This window comes from Budorcas taxicolor, chromosome 2 (assembly GCF_023091745.1).
Source record: "Budorcas taxicolor isolate Tak-1 chromosome 2, Takin1.1, whole genome shotgun sequence".
Taxonomy (NCBI): Eukaryota; Metazoa; Chordata; class Mammalia; order Artiodactyla; family Bovidae; genus Budorcas; species Budorcas taxicolor.
Genome location: NC_068911.1, coordinates 162,787,532 through 162,799,748, shown reverse-complemented (window position 1 = coordinate 162,799,748; position 12,217 = coordinate 162,787,532). Strand labels below are relative to the sequence as shown.

At 46.6% G+C, this 12,217-nt stretch overlaps 1 protein-coding gene across 1 annotated transcript in view; it reads left to right on the top strand.

Moving 5' to 3' along the window:
* SP110 (SP110 nuclear body protein) overlaps positions 1–7,373 on the top strand; it is a 43,389-nt gene extending 36,016 nt beyond the window's left edge. Inside the window, exons 15-20 of the mRNA XM_052661559.1 lie at positions 281–362; positions 3,792–3,907; positions 4,594–4,702; positions 4,995–5,066; positions 5,848–5,988; positions 7,260–7,373. Of these exons, the coding sequence (XP_052517519.1) occupies positions 281–362; positions 3,792–3,907; positions 4,594–4,702; positions 4,995–5,066; positions 5,848–5,988; positions 7,260–7,373 (634 nt within the window). The remainder of the gene's footprint in view (positions 1–280; positions 363–3,791; positions 3,908–4,593; positions 4,703–4,994; positions 5,067–5,847; positions 5,989–7,259) is intronic.
* Positions 7,374–12,217: the final 4,844 nt, after the last annotated feature.

The following is a 12,217-nucleotide window of genomic DNA, read 5'->3' as shown; positions in this document are numbered from 1 at the left end:
GGGGTGGTGTTACTTTCAGAACTCAAAAGGCTTTAAAATGTTGGGCAGTTGTTGTAGGATTGAGTTTTAAGAGGGTCAGTCATTGTTTCTTGACAGTGTCAAGGATAGAGCAGCCCTCAACTGACCAAACAATGCCTAGGAATTTGCTGAGCAGGTAGGGCCTTGTTCTACATGTGGGGTGATGGCCTTTCCCTTCTCCTGAGTTCCTTTCTGTAGTTGTATATTCTGAATATGTCAAATAGAAGGGCTGCATCTATGTGGTGTCATTCCTGTGTTCCTGGGGGAAGTCGGCTGCAGCTACGATCTTGTCTGCAGAGACTGTGTGTGATAGCAAAGCTGTCAAGGTACCCCAGGATAGCCAGGTAAAGGTGTGTTGTATGCCTGCAAAGGTGAAGGCCTGCTCCAGCAGGGAGGCTGTTGAGATAGGCACTGAACAGAACATAAGAGCCAAATCTGTGAATGTAAAGCATTTGCCAGTTGCTAAGTGAATGGCATCAGTAACGGCATTAATATTGGCTATATCGTGGGGGTCCTTTGTGAGTAATTGCATCCCATTAAATTTAAACAAGGTACCTACTATCCTTTCAGGGGACACGCCAAACATAAAACAGAGGGCAAACAGGTATACCTCACCTTAATGCCCCAGGGGCATAACACCCACTGCTCAGAATTATCCTGTAGTGGGCATGGATGTTTTGAGCTAACAAATGATGAAGTGAAATAAAATTAAATCTTTGACTCAATCAGTTTTACATGATGGAGCCCACGGACCTTCCACTCTGTTAAAACAGTTCATAGGACTCAGTAGAAATTAAAGCAGGGCCTTCAAGAACAGAAACTTATAATGTTGTGTTGTTATTTAGTCCCTGAGTTGTGTCCAGCTCTTTTGCGACTCCACGGACTGTAGCCTGCCAGGTTCCTCTGTCCATGGGGTTTCCCAGGCAAGAATTACTGGAGTGTGTTGCCATTTCCTTCCCCAGGGGACCTCCTCGACCCAGGGATCAAACCCGAGTCTCCTGCATTGGCAAGTGGATTCTTTACCACTGAGCCACCAGGAAAGCCCATAGAAGATCTGTTTAGCACAAGAGTGATTATCTCTACTTTTCATCCAATGTCCAATCTGGCCTGTTCTTAAACTTGGAAAGAATGGATGGTGCCTCCTGGTGGATGATGGCAACCTCAGTGCCCAGAAGAGAACAACATAACTCCAAGCATAAGTCAGCATGACCTGAGCCAGTTAGCAATCCAAAGAGAGACCCCTAGGTTGGAATGGCCACCCAGTCTCCTGCTTGCCAGCCCAGCTATCTTGTGGTTGCCTGCAGGTAAGTGAGCTCAGCCCTGCACCAAAAACTGGGTTCAGATGTTGAAACCAATGATGCAACACATGTGCCAAGAGAGAATAAAAGATTTATTGTTCATATACAGAGACTTTCTGGGGAGAGGCAAGGCAGGCACCCAAGCTGGTCTGAAAGTGGCTGGAGCGAAGAAAGGGTGTGCGTGCTATGTCACTTCAGTTGTGTCCAGCTCTGTGAGACCACATGGACTGCAGCCTGCCAGGTTCCCTCTGTCCATGGGATTCTCCAGGCAAGAATACTGGAGTGGGTTGCCATTTCCTTCTCCAGGGGATCTTTCCAACCCAGGGATCGAACCTGAGTCTCTTATGTCTCCTGCATGGGCAGGAGGGTTCTTTACCACTAGCGCCGCCCCAAGAAAGGGTATAGCCCAAGGTTTATTATGGTTAGGGATGTGGCCATGGGCTTCCCTGATAGCTCAGTTGGTAAAGAATCTGCCTGCAATGCAGGACACCTCAATTCAATTCCTGGGTTGGGAAGACCCCCTGGAGAAGGGAAAGGCTACCCACTCAAGTATTCTGGCTTGGAGAATTCCATGGACTGTATAGTCCATAGGGTCGCAAAGAGTCGGACACGACTGAGTGACTTTCGCTTCTCTTCCCATTGTGTGGCTGAGGTGAGGGTTCCCTTGCTGGGGTGAGGTCTGTCCAACTTGAACTTCTCACTGTGGCCAAGAGAGGGAGCCCATGAGGTTTTCTTAGCACCTTGCCCAGATGTGCCAAGAGGGGAAGAGGGAGAGGTGGGTTAGAGAAACCACCAGTCATCAAATATAAAAACCAGAGTCAGAGTCTTTATTAGAGTGTGACCGTGGGTATGTGTATCCTTTCTCTGTAATTTCCCTGTCATATCATGTGTGCTGGAAACTTTCACTCCAGAACACGGAGGTAGGGGACAGGGGTATCAGGGCTCTGGGCCCAACTAGGTTCTCCATCAGGAGAAGCAGATAGGTCTGCACTGGCATCTATACTCTGGACCAGCACAGGCCAGGTGTCACTGAGGCAAGAATGGCTGTTGGGTGTCAACCCTAAAGACAGACAGAGGCAGACTGGCAAGTTCAGGAGGGGAAGGCCAGAAAGATTCTTTGACCTTCAGGGTTATGGAGCACTCCTTAGGAGGCCTTGGGGCTTAGGAAGTGGAGAGGCGCTCAGGAAGCCTCCCCAGCTAAGAGAGATGAACACCATCCCAGATCAGGAAGATGTTTCCCTTTGGCTGAGTGGTTAGTTTTGCCGATGGACTAAACGTTCCCGTCCCTGATGCCCTTGGTCAGGGTGCTCGTATTTGTGTTAGGGACAGTGGTGGGTGGTGGCAGGGTCCTTTCCTTGGTGGTAACTGATTCTCAGTTGCTTTGAGCCTTTGCTCCAGCTCCTGGTGGTCTATTTCCTGACCACCCACCATCTGTCTTGCGGGGAGAGTACCATGGTGGGGCACAGGAAGAAGGACCCCTCTTCCAGACTCCTACCCTTTGTGCAGACAAAAGGTTCCCTTGTGCATGTGGAGGGCACCCCTGGTGGCTCAGATGGTAAAGAATCCATCTGCCGGGCAGGAGACCCAGGTTCGATCCCTGGGTTGGGAAGATCGCTGGAGAAGAGAATGGCTACCTGCTTCAGTATTCTTGCCTGGAGAATCCCACAGTCAGAGGAGCCTGGCGGGCTAGAGTCAGTGAGGTCACAAAGTCAGACACAACTGAGCAATTAACCTGTGTGGAGCCCCACCCTGTCTGTCTTGTGGGGCTGGGAGCAGAATCAGGACTCCCACCTGTGAATCTTTGTTGTTGCCCTCCGCCGAGTCATGTCCAACTCTTCGCAACCCCGTGGACTGCACTATGCAAGGCTCCTCTGTCCTCCGCTATCTCCCAGAGTTTGCTGAAATTCGAGTCCATTGAGTCCATAATGCTATCTAACCATCTCCTCGGGGTGCTCATATTTGTGTTACGGACAGTGGTGGGTGGTGGCAGGGTCCCCTCCTTGGTTGTAACTGATTCTCAGTTGCTTTGAGCCTTTGCTCCAGCTCCTGGTGGTCTACCTGACCACCCACCATCAGTCCTCGGGGGAAAGGACCACAGTGGGGCACTTTGGCACCCCTTCTTCTCCTCCTCCTCCTTTCGCCTTCAGTCTTTCCCAGCACCACCTGAATCTTTATCCAACTGTAAGGATCATGCCTCTCACCTAAGTCACTTGTAAAATTTACTGGGTTACATTCTACGGCCATGAGAAAGACCCCTATGGATCCTCAGCACACAGCCCCGCCCTCAACCAAGCAACCCATTGACACAACAGCTCTGTGCCTTTGTGTACGTCCCTCTGTGTGTCAGCATAACCTCAGGGACTGTTCTTGGAGTTGCCCACGAGCTTACCTGGGCCTGCGCGCAGTGGCTGAGAGCATCTCTGGGCCAGGCCCGGGAAGGGGGGCAACCTGTCTCAGGTACCAATCCCCTTTTAGCAGGAAAACTCCAAGGAATGTGAGGTGTGCTGTAAAGGGGGCTCGCTTCTCCGCTGTGACACTTGCCCACGATTCTTTCACGAGGACTGCCACATCCCACCCTCGGAGGCTGAGAGGTTAGTGAGACACAGCCCCGCCCGGGCTCTGCCTCTGATCGCTCATCTCGGGTTGGAAGAGCCGCGGGCCTGGCAGAGCCCAGGATGACCCCGCGTAGCCCCATCGGGGCTGTGTTAACACACCGCAGCCTGTGTTCCCCGTGGTATCAGTGCCTCTGAGTCTGCGGCTGAGTCACACTGACCACCACACTGCCCCTGCCCCTGGGAGTTGTCCTTTCCCAGTTTCGTAACCCAGACTCCTGTCCAAAGGGCGGAAAAACACCATTTGTGCTCTGTGATTTCTCAGAAAAGGCAGGAAATGTGGCCTGCTTCTCTGATTTCCCCTGCAGTCTCAACAGGCTGATGGCGCCTCAGTCACCTAGGGGGTTAAGACCCAGTTTCTGATACTCCAACCAGGTGTGCAGGGCCCCTTGTGCTCCCGGGAGGGCAGAGGAGGAAAGGAGAACCCACCTCTCACCCTGACACCGCCCTCCACACTCAGACTGCTTTGTGGCTCTCTCAATGGGACCCCTTCCTGCACTCCACTCCCACCCACCTATCCCCCCACCCACAACCCCCTCCGCCTTGGAAGTCTTGGAGACTCGAGGAGGTGGCCCCTTCCTTCCCTGGCTGCATCCATCAGGAAAAGGAAAATGGTGGCTGTTTCCAAGGACCTGGTCCTCGCTCATTTATGCCCGGCCCCGCAGGAGCCCATGGAGTTGCACCTTCTGCAGAATAAAGGAGTCTTCAGGAAACAAGCAGGGTCTCCAGGAATCTGAGGTTCGGGCAAGGTCCATGCAGCCGGAGGAGCAGCTGGTGAGTGGGATGGGGACCCAAGCCTTCCCCCTTCCCCTCAAACAGGCAGAGGGTCCAGGGAAGGGCACCCAAAGAAAGCCTTCAGTGTCTCACTTCCGAGGATGGAGCTTCAGCGCCCAAACGTGGAGGACAGACAGAATTCAACATTCACCTCCCCACCATGGCACCTTGGCAGATGCAGTCAAAAGGCTGGTTGTGTCTGGCTGCTTCTATGTGTGGTTTCTGGGCAAAGGCTTGACCTCGCTTTCTCCAGACTGCATTTTGCCTTTAAATCCCTCTTCGTATTTTACAGAAATGTGAGTTTCTCCTCTTGAAAGCCTACTGTCATCCACAAAGCTCATTCTTTGCGGAGACCCCATGTAATGTAAGTTCTGTTCGACATTTCTCATCCTCTGGGCATCTCTCTGCTGTTAAACTCATTTTAGAAATGTGGAGTGTGCGTCCTGCAGGCATCTCTGTTTGTAGAGGGTGGAAGGTTTAGCTGCAGGCTCTGGAGTGGGGCTGCCTCTTCAAAGTTTACCCCATTGCATACCAGCTCTGGGACACAGTATCTTAGTTTCTCTCTCTCTTTAGTGGGAATGTCTTCCTTACAGAGAGCATAGGGTTGAGGATACAGACTCAGGAGACTTGAACATAGCTTCAGTGTAGCTCAACCAGTTTTTAGCTGTGAAATCTTGGATGGTTAACTTAACCTCTCCATTCCCTGGTTTCTCATCAATAACACTGGGGTAATTATAGTAACAATCTCTTACTGTTGTTGTGGAGATCATATATTGATATATCAGCAGTGCTTAGAACAATGGCTGGCACATAGACATCAGATATCATTATCAGTGCATACATGTGTGCTTGCTCACTTCGGTCATGTCCGACTCTTTGCAGCCCTATGCCCTGTAGCCCACCAGGCTCCTCTGTCTACGGGATTCTCCAAGTAAGCATACTGGAGTGGGTTGTCCTGCCCTCCTCCAGGGTATCTTCCCAACCCAGGGATCGAACTCGCATCTGCCTGCATCTCCTGCATTGGCAGGCTGATTCTTTACCCACTCAGCCACTTGGGTATTACCCTGCAAATAAAGGCTGGTGTTGGATCCATTCCAGGGACGATGCCTGTGCTCACATCATCTCTTTGATGTCTTTGCCCCTAGATTCGAGATTATGGCGAGCCCTTTAGGGAAGCCATGTGGTTGGACCTGGTTAAAGAAAGGCTGACTGAGAAAGTGTACACAATGGCTTGGTTTTTACGGGACATGCGCCTGATATTTCACAACCATAAAACATTTTTCAAGGTAAAGGGAATTTCCTGCCTCCCTTTCACATCCTTTCTACTTCCTCCTCATTTCTGGGACAGCAGAGCTTTGCAAGGATCATGCCTAGTCTTGTGCTGGGGAGAGCTCAAAAAGCAAGGATTATAGAAGGAAACTGTCTCCCAATCTCAGAGGTGGAGAAAGAAACTGAAAGTTGCTCAGTCGTGTCTCACTCTTTGCAACCTCATGGACTATACAGTCCATGGAATTCTCCAGGCCAGGATACTGTCATCAGTAGCCATTCCCTTCTCCAGGGGATCTTCTCAACTCAGGGATCGAACCCAGGTCCCCCACATTACAGGTGGATTCTTTACTACTGAGCCACCAGGGAAGCCCCAGAGGTGGAGAGGAGGATGTCAAAAAGAACAGCAAGCAGGGTCCTTGTAAATTATACCTGAAAAAAAATTTCATCTTCAGTCCCAGAAGGACAGGCCACACCCACTGAGAATGGTCAATTTCATCCTGCCTCCTTGTTCAAATGGGGTGGGGCAGGGTGGAGGGGGAGGCAGTTTATGCTTACATGGTCCTTCATGCCTCAGAAATACAGAAATGAATTAATTAAGGTGAAATGAATTAAACTTTCAGGATGCTCATGCTCGGATTTTCTTACTCCTGAGTTTCCCAATGGACTCAAACACCCAAATTTCCTCTCAGCTGGTGTTGGTTTCATCTTTGATTGGTAGGAAGAGCAGCTAGTTGAACTGTATTGCAATCCAAGGCATTCTTAACTTTATTGCATTTACTCTGATTTTTTACTCTCACTTGTCAAGATATTTCTTGGGACATATATAAAGCAAATTCTCAATTCCACCCAGCCTCCTTCCCTCCTTGCTTGCCACCAGTTGGCGTGTTCATGAGCCACAGACTGTAAACTGGTGTCCACCTGTGGAGCTGGAGGGGGGAAGAATCAGGCCAGGGAGCCCTTCAATGCCTGGCACAGTCATAGCCTTGGAGAATGGAAGGGGTCATTTTTCCTTCAGAGAATCGGCTTTCAAGAAAAGCTTTATCTGGTTTGCCCCAAGGTCAGGCTTTGCTGGGGTCCAGACCACCTGTCAGGTCCAGGTTGACAACCAGGCAGAGCCTCGTGCATTTGAACATCTGAGTGGCAGCCTCTCCCTCCTGTTCTGCTTGCCACCTGGGGGAGTGCAGCTTTCAGGCAGGGAGAGCAGATCTCCTAAGAAAGCATGAGTGATCCATGATCCTAATTCTTTGTCCTTAGGCCCCTGTGTGCTTGCTTTTTCTCTCTCTTTCAGGCTTCCGACTTTGGTCAAGTAGGACTGGATTTAGAGGCAGAATTTGAAAAGGACCTCAAAGAACTGCTTATTTGTCATGAAGCCAGTGAGAACAGCTTTCAGGCTCGTCCTTGATCCTGTTCTGCATGGACTAAATCATCCCAGTTTCAGGATCCGTATAATGGTACCCTGGCCATCCTTAGATTGCCAATGACTCTGGGATGCTATTGGCTGCCCTCGTCATTCAAATCCAGACTTTGCATAGAATCATCGCGTCCTCCACCTCCTTTTATTCTTTTTGTATTTCACTCCCCCACCCCAATTTAATAGTTTCTTAATACCATTAAATGCCTCATGACTGTTCACATTCTCTTCATTGTCTCAAATCCTTTTCCAATTGATTTGTTTAAATTGGGATCCTAACTACTTTCACACACTGAATTTAGCTAATCGGTCTCTTAAGGTTCTTTTCATCTGTATATTCCCCACTTCCTTTCTTCCTTGCTGTCTACTTATTGGATAACCTGGGGTCTTTGCCCTATGCAATTTTTCATGTTCTAGAATTTTCTTTTTCTTCCTTTTGGCCACACCATGCAGCTTGTGGGACCTTCAGTTCAGTACAGCTACTCAGTCTTGTCTGACTCTTTGCAACCCCGTGGACTGTAGCATGCCAGGCCTCCCTGTCCATCACCAACTCATCACAACTTGCTCAAACTCATGTCCATCAAGTCAGTGATGCCATGCAAGCATCTCATCCTCTGTTGTCCCCTTCTCCTCCTGCTTCAAGCTTTCCAGCTTCGGAGTCTTTTCTAATGAGTCAGTTCTTTGCATCAGGTGGCCAAAGTTTTGGAGCCTTAGTTCTTTGTTTTCAATTTTGGCTACGCTGCCTGGCTTGTGGGATCTTAGTTCCCTGACCAGACATTGAACCTGTGCCCTCCGAAGTGAGAGCACAGTCCTAACCACTAGACCGAAATTTCCCATATTCTGGGTTTTTCTACATCCTCCTGTGAAAGTGAAAGTGTTGGTCGCTCAGTGGTATCCTATTCTTTGCAATTCCATGGACTATAGACCACCAGTCTCCTCTGTCCATGGAATTCTCCAGGCAAGAATACTGGAGTGGATAGCCTTTCCCTTCTCCAGTGGATCTTCCCATCCCAGGGATCAAACCTGGGTCTCCTGCATTGTAGATTCTTCACCATTTGAGCCACCAGGGAAGCCCTCATGCTCTTAGTGGCATGTGTTTTTCTATCTGGCTTTTTTTTTTTTTTCTTTTTTTAGACCTAGAGGTTAGATCTAGAGGCTTACTTGGATTCAGGTTTGGGGGAGGTTTGTTTCAAGTTGACTGTTTAGTACAGAGACTTCCCAGGGAGGTCTGTGTATTAATATGTAATATTAAGATCTTACAGCAGGTTCAGGTGTTATCAACTTGACCCATCTGTTACACATCATCCTTTCCCCTAATGATTTTAGCAGCCACTGATGCTTATTGCCTAAATCTATTTCAATAGGGTTTGCAAAATGGTGATATTTAGATTCTGTTACTCCTTCTATGTGGGTTTGATTCTTGGGTCAGGAAGATCCCCTGGAGGAGGAAATGGCAACCCACTCCAGTATTCTTGCTGAAAAACCCAATGGACAATGGCAAGCTATACTCCAAAGGGTTGCAAAGAGCTGGACATGACTGAGCATATGAGCACTCTATTCCTTCTACATTTATTAGTTAGAATTCTTCTGCAAAGGACTCCCTTCAATAATATTTGGCTGCCTTGAAGTACAGTTTGTATAGGAAATAAAGAATTAATTCTGGATTCCTTATTTAAAATGTTCAAGTTAGTGAGTTGTTTCCCTAATAGCCTCTAAAGATAGACACGGAGGTTTATTTTTTTTTTCTATAAAGTATCTTGAGCTCATGGATTTAAATATTTAATGTGCTCCAAACCATTGCAGTTAATGTCTTTATTGCTGCTCAACTTGCTTATCAGTGAGTGAGAGTCTCTTCACGTTGGCTCCTGAGTTGTTTTGAAATGACCCCAGGACTCTTTGATCACGTATTAGCTACCTATTGCTGTGCAGCAAATGACCCCAAAGTTTAGTGGCTTCAAGTAGTAGTCATCTTATTGTCCACTTGTCTGTGAGCCAGAAATTTAGGAAGAGCTCCATGTGGATGCCTTATCTTTGTTCCACATGGTATTGACCAAACCCTTTCATGCTTGTACAGTGTTACTTCTGCCACATACTGTCAGTCCAAGCAAATCACCAGACCAAATTCAAAAGGAGGGGAAATGGGCTGTACCTCTTGATAGGATGAATGGCAAAGCCATGTTTCAAAGGGAATGTTATTTGGCAAGAAATGTTGCCACGGTCTTCAGAAACACCCTACCATAGTCTACCCTCTGACCACAGCAGTTAACATCCTTCCCACATGCAAAGGACACTCGCGACCCCCCCCATCCCAATAAGTCTCACTCATGGCAGGACTGGAACAAAGTCCAGGACCTCATCATCTAAATCAGGTTCAAATCAGGTACGTTCCTTAGGTGTGGTCCATTGGATGCAGCCCTGCAGGTACATCTTCTGTGGAACCAAAGACCTGTGAACTACAGGACAAGTTAGTCTCCTCCACTTTCCAAATATAATGATGACACAGGCTGTAGACACTTGCATTCAAACAGGGGGAAATGGATAGTATATAGCAGTCACTGGTCCATGGTAACTCAGAAATCCAGTCAGGTGTGTGTCGGCAGGACAGAGAACATTCCTTGATAATCCCTTGATTTATAAATATTATATCCCTCTAATTCCCATCCAACACCACAGGCTTCTCCCATGTCTTCCTACAGGCAATATCTATGCCTGTCTTCTCCCACAGTACGTTTACTCATTTTCTCAAATCTAAACTACAACAACAATATTTTTAGAATTTCTACACTCATAACACTATGAAAAAAACTAAGTTGAATTCTAAATTTGTGTGGAATTTTTGTTTCTGTTGTGTATTTAATATACCATTGCACAGGGTATTTTTTAGGATTTTGCATTTGTATTTATAAATAAGGTAGGTCTGCAAGTTTTTGTATATTGCCACAGTCAGATTTAGAGTTAGTTACCCTGTTGTTGTTCAGTCACTGAGTCGTGACTTTTCAACCCCATAGACTGCAGCACACCAGGCTTCCCTGTCCTTCATTGTCTCCCAGAGTTTGCTGAAACTTCTGTCCATTGAGTCGGTGATTCTATCCAACCATCTCATCCTCTGTCACCCCATTCTCCTCCTGCCCTCAATCTTTCCCAGCATCAGGGTTTTTTCCAATGAATCATCTCTTCACATCAGGTGGCCAAAGTATCGGAGCTTCAGCTTTAGCATCAGTCCTTTCAACGAATATTCAGGGTTGATTTCCTTTAGAATTAACTAATTTGATCTCCCTTCTGTCCAAGGGACTTTTAAGAGTCTTCTCCAGCATCACAATTTGAAAGCTTCAGTTCTTCAGCACTCAGCCTTCTTTACAGTCCAGCTGTCACATCCGTACATGACTACTGGAAAAACCATGGCTTTGACTCTATGAACATTTGTTAGCAAAATGATGTCTCTGTATTTTAATACACTGTCTAGGTTTGTCATATTTTTTCTTCCAAGCAGCAAGTGTCTTTTAATTGCATAGCTGCAGTCACCATCTGCAGTGATTTTTGAGAACAGTAGTAATGTTTTCTGTTCTTACTGTCTAAGTTTCCTATCTGGTCTTATCTCGCCATGGCATTTCCATACTTCTTTTTTTGATACATCTTTCTGTTGACTGAAATATGTTTTTAAAGAAACTTTAAAAGAAGGGCATGTGGCTGTTATACGTTTTCTGAGTCTTTGCATATCTCAGAATGTCTTCTGTTGTTTTCATTAACTAACAACATATTGTGCTACACTATATATTTTATCACAATTTCTCACCTTCAAAATTGATTTAGACTTTGTTCCACTGTCTTTGAGCATTTTGTTCTGCAACTCGACTGTCTGATTTCAGTCAGAATTATATTTCTAGTGTGTGAACATGTATGAAATTCCCCCTTTATCTCTAATTATATGTTTAGCTATTTTTGACAGGATGGGATTCAATGTAATATTCTTATCATTGGTCTTGCCTGGCACACTGAGCCTTTTCAGTATACACATGTGGTTCTATTTTCAGCTCCATTACATCTTTCTGATCCACTAGTTCTGGGCTTACTGTCAAGAACATCTTTTATCCTTGCTTGGTCCTCCCTATTTATCATTAAAAAAGAATTTCATAAAAACACTCTTCTTCTTAGGCGCTTAGTATGAGACTTAAATATACTAACTTAATTGCAATTCTATGGTCAATATTTTAAACAATGATCTGTTAGCACTTCCATTTGCTAGTTACTATCTGTTAACAAAGCCTCAACAGATAAAACCTTTTTCTTATCACAGTGGTTTTCTTCCCTCAAGACAAAAATAGGAAGTCAGTGCAAATTACTAGATTGCTCTGATCCACTCTACCCAAATTCTCCAGAACTGTGAGAACTAAATGGCTGCAGTTTCAGCTACTCAGTCTGTGAGATTTTGTTAGGCAGCACAAGCTGACAGATAAAAATCAAGTAACACCATCATCAGAGCCCCCACCCCTGCTCTCATAGCAAGTTGAAACCTCTTCAACAGGATCTTGCAACTTCCCATTTAGGTACCTAGTGTCACAGACTAATAAACAGGAAATGCATAGAGATCCCTTTGGTTCTGATTTCCCGCTGTTTCCACACTAGTGTGAACTGTGAAATGGGCTGACTTCACTTATCATCCAGAAAGGGGTGTAAGCAGTTTGGGCACCTAAAGAAAAGCATGTAATGAAACAGAGCTCCTTTTATAGTTGGAAGGGAAGATGACAAATATGGCCGTAAGGACTTCGGGTGCCCTTCCTGGAGAGCATGATGGATTCCAGAGATAATGATGGCTTTGGATTTCCAACTCCTCCTGT